The 16,995-nt window shown below is 37.5% G+C and overlaps 1 protein-coding gene across 1 annotated transcript in view; it reads left to right on the top strand.

The window, feature by feature from the left end:
• CFAP61 (cilia and flagella associated protein 61) overlaps positions 1–16,995 on the top strand; it is a 362,517-nt gene that overhangs the window by 11,300 nt on the left and 334,222 nt on the right. Inside the window, exons 3-5 of the mRNA XM_036749971.1 lie at positions 462–538; positions 1,449–1,516; positions 1,766–1,892. Coding sequence (XP_036605866.1) covers positions 462–538; positions 1,449–1,516; positions 1,766–1,892 — 272 coding nt within the window. The remainder of the gene's footprint in view (positions 1–461; positions 539–1,448; positions 1,517–1,765; positions 1,893–16,995) is intronic.

Below are 16,995 nucleotides of genomic sequence, written 5' to 3' on the forward strand. Positions count from 1 at the left end.
TTCTATTATGTAGCTTGAATAAAGCAGCAGCTGCTGACTTGTGGGTGAAGGGAAATAGATTATTGTCTTGCACTTGGCATAAACACCCCAGAACAAAACCTCTGAGTTAATAATCAATTTCACTCCCCTGCAGGGCTCTTCCTTATCTGATAGGCCATTCTTGAGGTCATGAGGAAGAGCCATATGTGCCAGATATATTTGCCTCTATCTTTTCCTTATACTATTGAGGTAGAAGACTGCAAGTGACTGAGTAGGGCCAGGAAATATGTCAAACACAGTCTGTAGTAACATCATTTTGGTTATGATCTTTCATATGAATAGATCTTTGTGTGTTATTACACAGACCTATTTCCTTCTGACTCTAATGTAGAGAGAATATTAATTCAGTCTTAGAGGACCAGTTGTGAGAGACTTAATTTTTATAAAAACTTATTCGTCCCTGTTTTCTTTTTGTACTACAGCCACTGAATTCATTGTTTATGCATCTTTTTGTGGCTGTTGATGAATACGCCATTGGCTGTTGCAAAGAAATTATTAGGTGAGTTGATGTGCCATTGCAGCTAGACACATGCTTATCAATTCACTTCAAAAGGTGAGCTATGTGAATATTAAAGTAATAAGAAAAGAAGATATGTGTAATTAACAAAAAAGGTTATTTGAAATTCTGTTAGGTATTTTATTTACATATTTAGTTTATGAATACATTTAAGCATTTACTTTTATACTTAAGCACAGTAGGATAACATTTTTTAAAAAGAAATAATGCATTTCTTGGATATTTTTTCTTATAATGCAACATCTTTAACTGGTTATTATTTGAGGCATACGTGTCAGTAATGCAGGCATTTGGACAAATTGATTTTAGGGGGATGGGACAAGAGAGGGAGAATGTGCATTAAAACGCATGACTGAACATGAAGCCTAACAAGCTGGAGATGTTTTTAAAAATCACTTTCCCCAAGGTTATTTTCCGAAACATTTATTAACACAACAGACTACAAAGGCCCACAAGTAATCTGATGTACTAGTTAGCGAGCTACACAGAGATGGAAGTGTGTTCAGTCTGAGCAGCTTGCAGAGATAGTGAATCACATTTGATGGTGGTGTCCTCAGTCTTCAAGTTACTTTGTAATATCAAACCAGACCATCCAGATGCCAGGTCAAGGGTTAATATGAGCAGAAATCTGTTGTGTTGTGCTAAAGGGATGTCTTTTATTCCTTTGCCTCTATGGAGTTGATAGAAAAAATAGGAAACTAAAAGATTGAGAGATTAGAAAAAATCTAAGGAAGAAATAAAGTTGCCTTGAAGATTTTATGTCCTCTTTCTGGGTAGGGAGAAGGTTACTCTGCTTGCTTGTGAACCTTTTTTTTGAGGGGTGGAAGAGAGACAATATTTATTAAGATATTTGCTTATGAAATTACTTTATTATTAATTTTTTTCTCCTTAGGACAGTTTTCAAGGCAGTGCCAGATCTTCATTTCATATTTCTTGTAGTTCCATCTTATATGAGTTTAGGTAAGAATTCTGTAACCACACTTTAGCCTCAGTGTTTTCAGTATGTTGAAATGGTAACTTCTACTCCAAATGATGTTTCTCTAGAATGTGTTTGGTATGGCCACAGACCTATAAATGCATACAATATGTAATTGATTCCAAACACAATTTAAATTCAAAAGTACTTTTTTTCCTTATCCATTGCTGCTTATGTTTTAGCATTGCTTCAGTAGAAAAAGTTATAATACCAACTTTATGCCTGTGATCTAGGTTCGACTTTAGTAACCGTTTTTGAGCCTCTTGGGATAATTCCATGTTTTTCCTTGGATGAAGAATTTTCTGTGTATATGTGTCACCGACATCACCACTGCCCTCAGCTATTCATTCGCAAAGCCAGGTAATGTGCTAAAATGTGATAATGATCCCTTGTATTTGTAAGACAATTACTCTGGTAGTCAGGCAGTCAGTAAGCTTTTATTAAGTGCCTATTATATGCCAGGCTCTGTGCTAAGCACTGGGGATATAAAAAGAGGCAAAAGACAATCCCTGCCCTCAAGGAACTCACAATCTAATGGGGAAGACAGTAAGCAAACAAATATTTATAAACAAGCTATACACAGGATAAATGGAATTGTTGTGTTTGTCCTTTATTTTCGAAGAGGACCATCCCATCAGGAAATGATGACATGACTTGCAGTTGACTTTGATTTGAGTGAGAGAGGGCTGTGGATAAATGGGAAATAATTAACAGAAGGAAGGCACTAGAATTAAGGGGGATCAGGAAAAGCTTCCTGTAGAAGATGGGATTTTAGTTGGGACTTCAGGGAAGCCAAGAGGAAGAGATGAGGAAGGAGGGTCGTCCAGGCATGGGAGGCAGCCAGAGGAGATGCCTGGAGCTGAGAGATGAAGTGTCTTTTTCTTGGAACAGCCAGGAGGAGTACATGACATTGAAGAGAACATGGCAAGGAATAAGATATAAGAAGACTGGAAAGGTGATGGTGGTTGGGAGGGGAGTAGGTTAGGAAGGGCTTTGAATACCAAACAGAGAATTTTATGTTTGATCTTGGAGGTGATAAGGAGCCACCGTAGTTTGGTTTAGTAGGGAAGTGAAATGGTTGGACCTGTGTTTTAGGAAAATTACTTTGGTGGCTGAATGGAGGATGGATTGGAGTGGGGAGAGACTTTGCCAGGCAGACCCACCAGCAGACTATTGCAGTACTCCAGGTGTGAGTGCCTGTACTAGGGTGGTAGCAGTGTCCGAGAAGAGAATGGGGCCTATTCAAGAGATGTTGCAAAGGTGAAATTGACAGGCGTTGGCCAGAGATTGGATGGGGGGTGGGGGGAGGCATGGGGAGAAGTGAGAGATATGGAGGATAACATTTAGGTTACCAATTTGAGCGACTGAGAGGATGGTGAAGTCCTTGACAGGAAGTTAGGATGAGGGGAGGATTTAGAGAGAAAGGTCATGATTTCAGTATTGGACATCTTGAGTTTCAGATGTTTATTGAACATCCAGTTCAGGATGTCTGAAAGACAGTTGGGGAGATCAAGCTACCTTAATCATACTCTACATGAGTCACCAATTCCCCCTGCTGTTGAAGATGCTTTTTGTGGTTCATTAAGGAGCTGTGACTTTGTTGGTGTGGGTATTTACTTTCTCTATTGACAGAAAATTCAGTCCCTTTGAAGATGATTTTCTTGAATTGTGGTGAAAGAAAAGATTCATTACCCTGTAGTCAACCTGGTCAATGGCAAGGCTCTTGTTTTTTAGCTAGGGCAGTCTCTGATGAAGTCTTCACAGTTTGGTAGGAACTATTAGACCTTAACTGCTGGAATAGCTTTTATGAACCCAGGGTCATTTTCATGTCTCATTGAGGCACGGATTAGGACTGTATTCAAGGCCAACGATTACAATCTTAAATGGCTTAAGTCTGCTGATGATAAAGGTCCACATCTACATTTGTCATATCCATTTCTCTTTCCATTGTTTTGGTCGCTACCCTCATTTGGGCCCTCTTCACCTTTCACCATTAACTTTGTTATAGTCTTATAGTTGGTCTCTTTGTTTCCAGCCTCTCCGTTCTTCAGTCTTTCTTCCACATAGCCATCAAATTGGTATTTTAGAGCCTATGTCTAATCAAGTCACTCCCCTGCTTACGAAGCATTAATGGCTCCCTATTATTTCTGTAATAAAGACAAACTGCTAAATATAAACTTCTCTGTTTGATATTAAAAGCCCTTCATAATCTGGCTCCAATCTATCTTTCCAGACTGATTTTGTATTATTTCCCCTCATGTACTCTATGTTCCAGCTATATTGGTCTACTTTCTATTCCCTGTGCATGATATCCTATTTCTTGCCTCCCTGCCCTTGCATTGGCTGTCTTCCATGCCTGGAATGTCCTCTCTCCTCACCACTGCTTCTTGGAGACCCTAGATTCCTTCAAGGTTCAGTTTAAAGACCTTCAAGAAGCCTTTCCTGATTCCCTGAGTTGTTGCTGCTTTGCACCCTCTCCTGTTTATCATCATAGGATAATAAGTGTAGAGCTGGAAGGGACTTCAGAAGGAATATCCTGATTTTAAAGATTGGGACTCTGAGGCCCAAGAAGGTCAAATGAGTTGTCTTAGGTCACACAGCTTAGTTAGTGTTAGAGATAAAATTTGGAACTACGCAGAGTTGTGGAAAGCAAAAAGATCCAAAGGAGTCTCCAAGATTCAGAATTAATAGGAAATACAAGTGTAATGGGAGTAATTTGGAGACACCCCCACTTACTAGGCTGAAACTGTGCCCTCGTGCCTTCTGGAGGTCTCCAAGCTGAGGCCCCTTACACATGGACATGTGCAACCAGAAGTTTCTGGTTGGTTCCCAGGATCCCTTTCACTGGGAGCTATAAACAGGAAGGGATATCTGTACAGCAATCTTTAAAAGTAGCAATAACTTCCCCTCTCAATTTTTATTCCTCTCTTTTGAACATGGAACTCTGATAGCTGTGTCTTAGAATTCCAGTGAAGAGAGAAGGGTGAGAAAGCAGAAGGCAGCAGGGCTTAGTCTTAGCTCCATGGGAAATGCTTCAGTCTAGCATATAGGTCTAGCAGTAATTTGGCTAGCGGCTACCGTGGCCGTGTAAGACCAACAACAACCAGCACGCAGAGCACTGCCAACACAGGTTCTTTGATCTGCTTTACTAGGGAAAGTAACTTTAAGGGGTTAACAATCTCACTTTAATTAAATATACGTATATCATTCACTTAGTTCAGGGGGAAAAGATCAGCCTCCGGAACTTCAAGGCAAATACAGACAGAAATTACAAACATCAACAGACAGAGACCTTGTCTGATCAAATCACAATTCATAGTTACCAGAGAATCACAAACATCTATCTGGGTTACAAAGCTGGGGAGACAGGTTCAACGGCTTGCCCAGAGTCTCATCACCCACATTCAGTGAGTGTACCCTCAAAAGTCTAACATCAACCTTGGATCTTATATACCCATCTCAGGGCCCTGGGGTGCTTGTTTACCTCAGTGCTAGAAGCACTCAAACAAAGAACAGTGAAAAGTCCCATTTAGGGTGTGGGAAAGTTAGTTAATCCCTAGTACCACCATATACAGGGTTTCCAGTCAAGGACTCCCAATTGTCTTAGTGCTGAGAAACATTCCAAGACATTGGCCCCATTCAAACAAAGGCCAGAATCATTAAAAGCATTTAAGAGAAGAACAGCAAAAAGCCCTACCCTGATTACCATTACAGTAGGACAACTGCCCTGATTATCCCCATTACACACAATTTTTCCTCATTAATTGTTTACCAATCAGGGTTGATTTTCATCTGTCCAGAGCACCTCCTTTTTCCTTTAAAGGTATTTAAGCATTCAGGGATCTCCATGGTTTTGTCTTTGGTTACTGAGAGAGACCCCAATCATCAATTTAGTGATTATTTGCTAGCCTAATTAATATATTTATTATTAATTACCCAGAAATGCTGTCTCTTGGGCTTTTCATTCTTCACAGTTAGTAGTTTTGGTATTGACAGAAATAGTGGAATCAGAAAGAACTCCTCAACTTAGTCAAAATCATAGAAAAAAAAAGATGCTCTTATTTTGAAATTCAGAAAAGATAGATTCTCTTGACTCAGAAAGGAAGGGATTTTCCAAGTTAAAGACTATTACATCAGGTCTAGAAAGTTCACCATTTGTAACAGAAGTATTGACTCTGACAATTATGGGCTGTTATGATTACTGACAGCATGCTGAGGAATTTTCCAAAAATACCCTTGGATATAACTAAATTCTTTCAATTTAAGGTTGTTTTTTTTCTTCTTTAGCTTAATTTGTGCTTATGGGGATAAGAGGGAGGAAGAGGATAATAAAAGGAGATTGTGTCATTGTGGTAACAATTGGTAACAGGTAATTGTGGAACTCAGGTTTATATTCTTAAATAAATATATTGTATAGCTCTGGTATGTAGTACAATGGAAAGTGTCTCAGATTTGAATTCAAAACAACTGGAATCCAATCCAGGCTCTGCCATTTACTAATTGTGACTCTTGGGCAAGGGAATCTCCTTGAATTTAATATTCCTTTTCTATAAAATAAAAGCCTTGACCTATATAACTTTCAAAGTATCTTTCATCTTTAAATCTATGATGCCATGGTCCTCTGTTAGAGTGTTTCTACTCTATTTGGAAAGTCTTTAGGATTAGTATCTTGCACAGATCAGTCTCTGATAGCTTATTGTGCAACTAATTCATTCTGGCTGTTGCAAAATGCATAATTAAATGCAACATGCATAATTGTGATAGGCTTAAAGATACCTGCCCCATGAGATGTTCTTCCTGGCTATTTCTTCTAAGACTCTTAGAACAGTCTAGAACCTAGGATCAGATCTAGGTTGTGAATCACAGGATGAAAGGGCACATGAACATTTGGAGCACATTTGAAGAAAATATCTGTCATAAAATCTTCCTGTCGGCATTCCTTGTGTATTTACTAGTTTATAAGCAGGGCAGAGTTATCTAATTGCATTTCTCCTAGTGCCTAACACAGTACAATACACATAGCTGATGCATGTTTGTTGAGTGGATGCATGTTTACATGCCTGAATGAATATCTACTCCAATTTCAAACAGATACTACCAAAATCATGAAACTATGCCAATAATGAAAGAGATTTTAAAAAATTACCACCTTACTATTTCCCTTTTTGAAGATTTTTTAAAGGTGTTGCTATAATGACAGTATTATGGCTTTACTGATATTTCCCTGTCTTTTTGAACATTTTATTTACATAGAGTAAAGGAGCAAAAAAGAGCACAGGGCTACTTCAAAACTCTCATGTGACTCTATAAGCATTTTTTTGGAAAGGGGAAGGCAAGGCAATTGGGGTTAAATGATGTGCCCAAAGTCACACAGCTAGTAAGTGTCAAGTGTCTGAGGTCACATTTGAACTCGGGTCCTCCTAACTCCAGGGCCAGTGCTTTTTTCACTGTGCCACGTAGCTACCCCAGAATTCCTTAAAGAAATATATTTTTCATAAGATGTATTGCTTGCTATCAGTATAATGAGTTACTTTTTCCCTTGGATTTTAATATTTGATTTAGTGCTAAATTCATATAGAAAAATATTATTGATTTTATTTTCTATTTTCTTTACAAAATATGTATCACATGTCATGTGAATGTTCTGTTACTTTTTTTTATTTTTAAATTTAATATTTTTCCCCTCGTTGTATATAAAAACAATTTTTAACATTCATCTAAAATTTTTTTGAGTTCCAAATTCTGTTACTTTTTATAGAGTAAAACAAAGGCTTTATCTTAGCAAAGTTCTCTGAGAACTTTATAAATTATGGCTAAATATAATGGAATATAACTATGCTGTAAGAAACAATGAACATGATGAATATAGAGAAATATGGGAAGACACGTGAATTGATCTAAAGTGATATAATGGAAATGATGGTGACAGTATACACAATGACCACAACATGGCAGTGGAGAGAACAACAGCAGCAAACAGTGCTATGAAATTATGACGACCAAGCTTGGCTCCAAAGAAGATAGATGAGAAGGAACCCCTCCCCTCTTCCTTGGCAGAAGTGAGGCCTTTGAGAATGGAACTTGCGTATGATATTGGACTTCTTCCAATGTATTGATTAGTTTTGATAGTTGAAGTATATCGGTTAGTTAGTTAATTGTCTTTTTCCTCTTTGCTATAAAGGGATATAAGATGGTGCTCCAGGAGGGGAAGAGGGATGAATATGATGAGCAATGTTGGTTACATAAGAACAAACCATACCAATAGCTTCTTTTATTTGAAAAAAAAATGTTCCTTGCTTATTGAGTATCTGATCTGTAAATTGACTATCTTAAACATATTCTAAAAACATCAGGAAGTTCCAGTTTTTCAATGTTGTAGTTCTCATTCCTGGCTCAGTATGACCTTATTAGCCTGCTCAACACACACCAATAAGGGAAAATGAAGAGCCATGATAGAATACTAAGTCATTTTCTACTGATTTGTCTGCAGATTGCTAGAGTATTTAGCATTGAATACCTTATTTATAGTTAATATCAAGAAATTTACATTTGAAACATCTTAGCCAAAAAAGTAATTACTCAGAACTTTTAATACTGTGAAGCTTTTTATGAAGTAAACAAGTTAAATGCCTCTATTCTACTTTAAAATGATTAAATTAGCAGAACTGGAAAAGGCAGTGTGATGTGGGAGGAAGGTCAGCAGATGGACGTGGCTGTCAGAAGAATGGAGTTTGAATTTCAGGTCTAACTAACAGTTATCACCTGTATGAGCTTGGGCAAATTGCTTCAGCTCCCTGGCCTTGTTTTACTCACGTAAAAAGAGGGTTCAACTACCTAGTCTCTAAGGTGCTTTTCAGCTCTACAACTATAATTCCACAAGCTCAGAACATAAATATTTAAAAAGCTCAGTAGGTAAATATTTGGGCGAGTAGGTGGTGTAGCAGATAGAGCTCCCGGGCTGGAGTCAGAAAGACTGGAGTTCAGATTTGACTTCAGATACGTAATTACTAGCCGTGTGACCCTGGGCAAGTCAGTTTGCCTCAGTTTCCTCAACTGTAAAAGAGCTGGAGAAGGAAATGGCAAACTACTCTAATATCTTTACCAAGAAACCCCAAATGGGGTCCTAGAGTCAGACACAACTGAAAAACCACAAAATATTTAGTTTTGGGGAAAAAGTTTTTCCACTAGAGGTCGCAAGAGGTCTTGCAAAGAAAAAACTGCTTTGTTTTATGTGAGCCACACATGTGCCCTGCTTTCTTGTAAATAATAACTTGCAATAGGAAAAGCACCGGCTCTAAAATTTGTAAAATACCTTTTCAAAAACAATCCTGTCAGAGTGGGTATTGTAAGTTTTCCCAAAGAAAAGCAATAGGATCAGGGCAACTCCTAGCCTTTGCTTAAATGTTGTTCTTGAGGCTTAATATTTAACCAAGGCAGAACATGGCTCTTAACACTACTCAGCCTGATTCTGTGGGCATTTTCTTTTTCTATGTTTTGTTTCTTCGTTTTTTTCATTCAAAGGCCAGCATTTCAATGAAAAATAAAACAGCCCTCAATGAATTTAGAGAATTGGTTATTCAAAAAGGACATTTAAAATGTGTGCATGTGATTATAAATCATTTCTGGAGCAGAAAAATATAATCCAGCAGATGATGTTTTTTGCTGTGAATGTGAAGTCTGAATAGGGAGGTGGCCTTGCTACTCTGTGACTTTGGGCCCTTTGAATCTTGACCTTTCCACTTGTGTAATTACCCTCCCCCCCCCATTTATTTGCTAAATTTGAGATGGTAAAACCTTGTAGAAATGAAATAGCTGACTTATTTGAGCAAACTTAGAACTTCATAAAATTTCTTAAGAATTACAGTAGTGCAGTGGAACAGTAAGGACTTGGGAATAAAGCAAACTGAACAGAAATATGTGTTTATGTTTACATATGTATGTGTATATGCATATATATGTGTGTATAGGTATATATGTGTATGTGTGTGTATTTACATATATACACACATATATATGTGTATGTGTGTGTATGTATAGTCCCTGAGTGTATGTATGCTGGCTTGGTAGAGGAATTCTATGTTGATGTGTGTGTATAGTCATTGAGTTGGCTAGTGTTCCTCTGAAATTTAAAGGCTTATTGGAAATTAGCTTATTATTTTTCTTCTAAGTGTATGAAGGCCGTGTGAGTGACAAATTTTTTTGTTTCCTTTTTTGCAGAGGAGGGAAATAGTTCCAAGACTTCTAAACAGGGTAATATTTTGAAGCAGGGTTGTGTGTGAGAGTGTCTGCATATGTGTGTATGAGTGTGTGAAGAGAGAAAGTAAGAAAGAGAAAGGGATTCCAGATGACGCCTTAAAATCTGAAGTACTGCCTTTCATACAAATTGGTGTCTTTTTCTTAAGCTTAAAGGTTTGCTTTATTTTCCTCTGTCCCCTTTTCTAGCACTTCGATGAATATTAAAAAGTCCAAGTTGTCTCTAAATGATCTATAATTGGCTGTGATAAAACGAGTTAAATTCAAATAGCTTACAACTGCTAAAAATGTTTAAAATTAACTAGTATATATTGAGATTCTGCAAAATTGTTTCCCATTGAAATGTGTAATTAATTGTTGTTTTCCACTCAGAGAATTATGCCATTGTATAATCATCATCATCCAAACACTAATCAAAAGCTAAATGTGTGCCTGCCTCGGGTGGGTAAGATTTCTGAGCAAGATGTGGTCCCTCCTTAGAAATAATGACATACAAGTAGAAGTACATTTTAAATGGATAAGCAAATTATTCTTGAGAACCTGTGTGTTTTGCTTCTTTGGGGCTGGAATTTTTTGTATGTCATTTGAGAGCATGGGAGGCTGATGTCATACATTACCATTAGCAGTTGAGGCTGATGCAACATCATAAATTATCAATTACCCAAAGGAATGCATTTCCAGGGTAAGTTCCTCTTTATCCATTTTAGGGTAGGGCCTAAGGGAAAGAATCTTCAAAACTCATTCATTTGTATCTTTTGTTTTTTTACCTGTCCTTAAACACTTAGTTTAGAGACATGATTCTGATTACATAGCCTGGCAAATACTCATGAATATTCTTAAGTCTCTGAGGTTACCCCAAAATCCTTTATTGTTGATTTTTATGTTCATGTATTAATATTTTCTGTGAATATCATAAAAAGAAGAATTCTTAGTATATAGTTGATTTGGGGGTTCACTCTATAATTTAAAATCATTTAAAATAATTATGTTGAGTTAATTTTTCTTTTATTAAATTAATATTAGTTGCGTATCAATGAATATTAATGTAGCCCTTTATCTTTTTTTCAAAATGACCAAAAACGATTTTATTAGCCATTTTCCTTGTCACTGCAAATTTTCACTGTCATTATGAGTTCTTTTCACAGTCATTTGAACAATCCTTAGATAATGTCCAAATAGAGAAGAAAAAAATGGTTTCTTATATAGAGGTTGCAGGTTTCCTGGGCTCAGTCTTCTTTTATCATTGTCTGGGCTCAACTGAAGGAAGGTGGGGGCAATAACTTCCTTGATTTCTGACTGGTTATATTTTCCAGTCTTCACATATCAAGTATAGGGTAGTGAATTTGGGTCAAATTTTTATTCACAAGTATTTGTTTAATTCCTGTTATATTCAAATGTTTGTGCTAGGTACAATTGTAAATATATAGAAACATCTTCCTGGCCTGTAGGGGCTTAAGTCCTAATTGCAGAGCCAGGACATAGCAATATAAGAAGTTATAGAAACAAGAAAACATATGGTAATCAGTGAAGACAGTAGGAGTTTAGAGAAGGTACCACTATAGGCTGCAGTAATCAAGAATGTAGTAGTCAAAGAATTTGGCATTTGAAGAATTGCTAAGATCTGAATAGGCAAAGAGAGGAAGGAAACTGGAGGTGTGATCCAAAGGCAAAACCATAGGAGGCAGCCTTTTTGGTGGACTCTAGTTCTCCTGACTGTCAACACAAGTGTGCTACGGTGATTGAGGAGCACCTAAAAAGTATTGCCAGCTCTTGCTGACTTGAACAATAATTACCCAATCAATCAAACAAGCATTTATTAAACACCTACTATGTGCCAGGCACTGTGTTAAGCACTGGGGATATAAAGGTCTCTGCTTTCATGTATTTAGCATTCTGTTGGGGAAGACACGGGCCTAAGTACAAATGAGGTACCTTCAGAGCAGCTGAAAGGTTGCCTTAGCATGGAGGAACTTGCAGCTGGGGAAGGCTTCTGCCCAACATGGCATTTTAGTGGAATCTTGAGGGAAACTAGGTGTTCTGAGAGCAGAGATGAGGAAGGAGAGCATTCCAGGAATGAGAGGATAGCCAGTGAAAAATTACAGAAATAGCAGATGGAACATGGTGCATGAGAAATAGCATGTAGGCCAGTTATGTTTGGGACAGAGAGCATGTGAAGGGGAATAATATGTGAGAAAACTGGAAAGTTTGAAAAAGGCCAGCTTGTAAAGAGGTTAAGTGCCACTGAGGTGTTTATATTTGATCTTTGAAGTCATAGGGAGCCATTGTAGTTCATTGAGTACTGGGGTAACCCTGTCAGAGTTACACTTTGGGAAAATTTCTTTGATAGCTTTGTAGAGGATGGATTGGAATGGGGAGAGACTTGAGGCAGGGAGTCCTACTAGAAAGTGATTGTCATAATCTAGGCTGCAGGTGACTTGGGCCTGAATTAAGATAGTATTTGTGTGAATGGAGAGAAAGGGACATTATGCAAGAGATATTTTGGGGAAAGAAATGACTAGATTTGGAAACAAATTGGATATAGAGGGAAGTGAGGGTGGATACATGGGAAAGGAATTGATGGTGATACTGAGGTGCCTAGAAGGATGATGGTGCCCTCAACAGTAACAGGGAAATTTAGAAGAGGAGTGTTTGGGAGGGAAAGATAACAAACTTGGTATGCCCATAGGACTTCCTGTTCAGAATGTCCAACAGGCAGTTGGTGATGAAGGACTGAAGCTCAGAAGAGAGACTAGGGATCTACACTGTCATCTCACCTCTTAGCTTCCCTGACATCCCCTGACATCCCACCTTCTGCAGGAGGCCTTTCTCTTGTCCTGTACCCAGCTGTTAATGCTTTCCCCTTTTATATTGCCTTCATCTATTCTGTATATATCTTCGATATACTTAGATATTTACATATTATCACCGTCATTAGAATGTATACTCTTTGAAGGCAGGGACTTTTGTTCCCCTTTTCAATTCAGTAAACATTTATTAAGCACCTTCTGTATGCCAGGGCACTGTGCTAAGATCTTTGGATACAAATAAGAAAAAGAAAGACAGTCCCTGCCTTCAAGGAGCATGCAATCTAATAGGGGAAAACACAGAAGGAAGATGAAATGGGCTAGGAAGGATATCATAGCCATCTTGTTCCTTGAAGTTCTTTGTATCCATAGGGCTTAGCAAAGTCATTGGCATATAGTAAGTGCTTAATAACTGTGTTGATTGACTGAAGATATATATGTAAGTAGGTAGTGAGGAGGTACAGTGGATAGAGCACTGAATCCAGAGTTAGGAAGACCCGAGTTAAAATCCAGCCTTGGACATTTTACTAGCTTTGTTACTCTGGAGCAAGTCACGTAACCTCTGTCTACCTCAGTTTCCTAGTCTGTAATATGAAGATAACAATAGCACCCCAGGGTTGTTGTCAAGATAAAATGAAGTAAAATTTATAAAGCATTTTGTAAACTTTGAAGCATTATTATTATTATCATTATTATCTGGAAATCCTCTACATATAGTAACTAAATCCATGGGAGCCAATGTGATCATCAAGTGAGAGAGTAGATGGAGAAAAGAGAATAATAATAATTACCATTTTGATAGTTCTTTGAAAAAAACATTTTCCTTCTGATAACCCTATGAAGTAGGCAGTGCAAATATTCTTATCCCTGTTTATACATGAGGAAACCAAAGCTCAGAGAAATTAAGTGACATGTGAAAGTGACATTGTTAATAAGTATCAGAGCTGGGACTTAAACTTGGGTTTCCTGAACACAAGACCTGTATGTTTTTTCTACTGTAACTCAGAGAATCATTGTATAAGATAATGTATGTAAAGGACTTTGCAGACTTTAAAGGGAAGTATCATTTATCATTGCTGGTGATGAGATTCGATTGTGATAGAAATGCTAAGAGGGTCTTTCATATCTATTGATTTTCCTACCGGGTTCATTTATAAAATGCCCTTGGGATTATCTCTAGTTGGATCTCAAATCATATTTTCGTACAATCTTGTTTTCCCTTCCACTGCTTTCTTCCATTCTCCTCCACTGTAATGTGCTGATAATGATTTGAATCATAAGCAGCACTGCCCTTTGTCATGTTGGTATGCTGGATAAATAATCTGCTAACAAAAGCACTTTCTGCATTTTTTGGCCATCTTATGATGACTGTTTCATGTTAGTTAAATTCCTCTAAAAAGTGTTGATAATCAGAATCAATGTCTATATTTTCATCCGTTTCCAATTTCCCCCAAGTTGAAAGCTTATTTAAATAGATAAATTTGTAATTGCATGCAGTAGTTTTTTCATTTTTGTCCACTAATTTGTTGTAGAGTTTGGCTTTTACTACAATCACTTGGATGACCTGCCTCCAACCAAGTGATTCTATGATTCCTAGTCAGTAACTCTGAGTTTCCTGTCTATTAATGATCAGTTTTATCTTTATAATGTTTCTATCCTTTGTCCAACTTCTTTTTTTTATAAAAAGTTTTTATTGATGATTTTTTTGTTTTTATATCACCTTGATTTTCCCACTTATTTGCTCAGCCAGTTGTCCCTTATAACAAAGACTAACCAAAAAAAAAAAGTAGTCCAGCAAAACCAACCAAGATATCAACTGTATCTCATGTTATGTGCTATATTCCATGCCTATAGTCTTCCACCTCTACAAGGAAAGGAAGAAGGTACATTTTTTAACTCTTCTCTGGGACCAAGCTTGTTGTTTTAACCCTAACTAACCCTAAACTATTCCTAATCCTAACTGTAAATCCACAGTTTTATATTGTATTTGGTTTTCATTTTTAAAATTTCTTTTATATTCTTGTAGTCATTATGCAATATTGCTTTCTAGGTTCTCCATTCCAAATCAGTTCATATAAGTCTTCCCATGCTTCTCTGAATTCTTCATATTCATCATTTCATATGATGCAGTAATATTCCATTACATTCATGTGCCAGAATTCATTTAGCTATTCCTCAGTCAATGGTCATCTGCTCTATTTCTAGTGCACTGCTACCACAAAAAGTTATTCCTCTTATTCTGAAGAAATTATTCATGATGTAGAGGCTACTAGATGGTACGGTAGATAGAATGCTAGAGCCAGAGTCATGAAGGCCCTAAATTCAAATCTAGTACTAGATACTACTGTGTAACTTTGGGCAAGCCAATTAACCTCTTTCTGCCTCAGTTTCCTCATCTGTAAAATGAGGATAATAATAGTGCCTACTTCCCAGGGTTGCTGGAAGGATAAAATAAAATAATATTTGTAAAGCACTTTACAAACCATAAAGCACTATATAAGTGCTAGGTATTATTATTATAATTATTAATATGAGGATTCTGAGTAACTCATAAGCCCTTCTTTTCTTTTTAATCCCAACTAAATTTCCAACAAAATCTTCATCATTCTCCCTTATGCCCATCTTTATATTAAAGCCCTTGAGTATTAAAGCATTACATTGAGAAAGTTGACAAATGCTTTATAGGATTTCTTTACTACTTCATCTTCTGCAATAGCCGAATTTCCAACTGAAGAAGAGGTTTTGAATGCCATTAGGCTCCTTTCATGTAGCAAAGCACCTGGTGCTAGTTCTTTTCCAGCTGAGATTTGCAAGGCATGGGGGTCCACTGCTCATACAAAAGCTGATTGAAATCTTCTGGGTTATATGGCAAGAAGAGCCTATCTGCCCAGGAGTTAAAGGATGCCTCCATTGTCCATCTGGTGCATAAAGTGCAACTGTGTCTCCTTGTCTATCATGAGCATGGCAAAGTAAGATGATTGTTTCATGAAAGAATGTTTCTTGTTGCCCTTTGGCTGGTTGTGAAACCAACTTTTCTATCTTCCTCATTTGTCTTTACATGAAATTTAGTTGTAACATCCTCCTATTTTCTTGTTTGACTATATAAAAATATAGTCGAGTTTTTTTAGTAGTGTATCAAATCATTGTGCAAAGATCCCACGTATAGAGTACCAAGAATTAAACAAGTGATTCTCAGCACCATCTACCTCCTTTCTACTATGGTCATTATGGAATCAGAAAGGGTCTACCTGGTCTAAGTGACTATGTTTTTCTGAATCACAAAATCCCATTCTGATCCTATGTTGTAGAATGGAGGTGATCCTAAGTTTTCAAAATTGTGCAGATGGTGAATGAGCAAGCTATAGCCTAATTGGCCATTTTATAGAAAGATTTCAAGTAGGGCCACAGGGGCAAACTGTGTCTTTCCAAAGACCAGCCTTGCTCATTCTAGAGAAGCTCATCACCAGTAGGCTGGCCATTAAGTGATGAGTTCTTTGGCCACAGAAATCTGTGAAGCAAAGAAAAATATAAAATGGCTTTCAGTGAATCAATCAGTTAATCAGGGAGCATTTATTAAGCACCTGCTATGTTCCAGGTACTATGCTGGATCCAAGGGATACAAAGACAAAAATGAAACAGTGCCTTCCTTCAAAGAGCTCATAGTCTATTAGGAGAAACAACACATGTGTACATAAGCATGTCTGAAATGTATACTGTGTAAGTACAAGGTAATTGGGTAAGAAGGGCCCTTGTAGTAGGCAGCCACAGGAAAGGCTTCAGATGGAAGGAGGTCTTTAAGCTGAGCTTCAAAGAAACAAAGAGATCCCAAGAGTTGGAGGTGGGGAGGGTGTTGTATTCCAGGTTTGGGGGTTGGCCAATACAAAGGCACAGAGAAGAGAGAGAGAGAAAGAGAGAGAGAGAGAGAGAGAGAGAGAGAGAGAGAGAGAGAGAGAAAGAGAATGAGAGAGAATGAATGAATTATGTGGGATCAACAGCAAGAAGGTTACTTTGGCTAGACCTCGGCATGACTGGGAGTAATGTATAACAAGGTTGGAAAGGTGGATTGGGTCCAGGCTATAAGGGACTGTAAAGGCCAAAAGAGCCTAGACATCACTCCCTCCAGAAAACAGGATAGTCTTACCAAGTGATGAGAGATGGCATCCAAAGGCAGCACTGGTTTAGACTATGGACACTGAAGACCATAATATAGAAATTATTAAGAAGTGATTTTTTTCCAGGCATTCTGTTTCCTTTCGTGTATCAAGAAACTATTCATCTAATAGTAGTTGTTTCTTCTAGACATACTAAAATAGCCTTGCCTCTTATTTGTCTCCTTGCATGTTACATTTATACATAATACGTAGTACATTGGATTGTAAGCTCCTTGAGGGCAGGGACTGTCTTTT

The sequence above is a fragment of the Trichosurus vulpecula genome, chromosome 3, assembly GCF_011100635.1.
Source record: "Trichosurus vulpecula isolate mTriVul1 chromosome 3, mTriVul1.pri, whole genome shotgun sequence".
Taxonomy (NCBI): Eukaryota; Metazoa; Chordata; class Mammalia; order Diprotodontia; family Phalangeridae; genus Trichosurus; species Trichosurus vulpecula.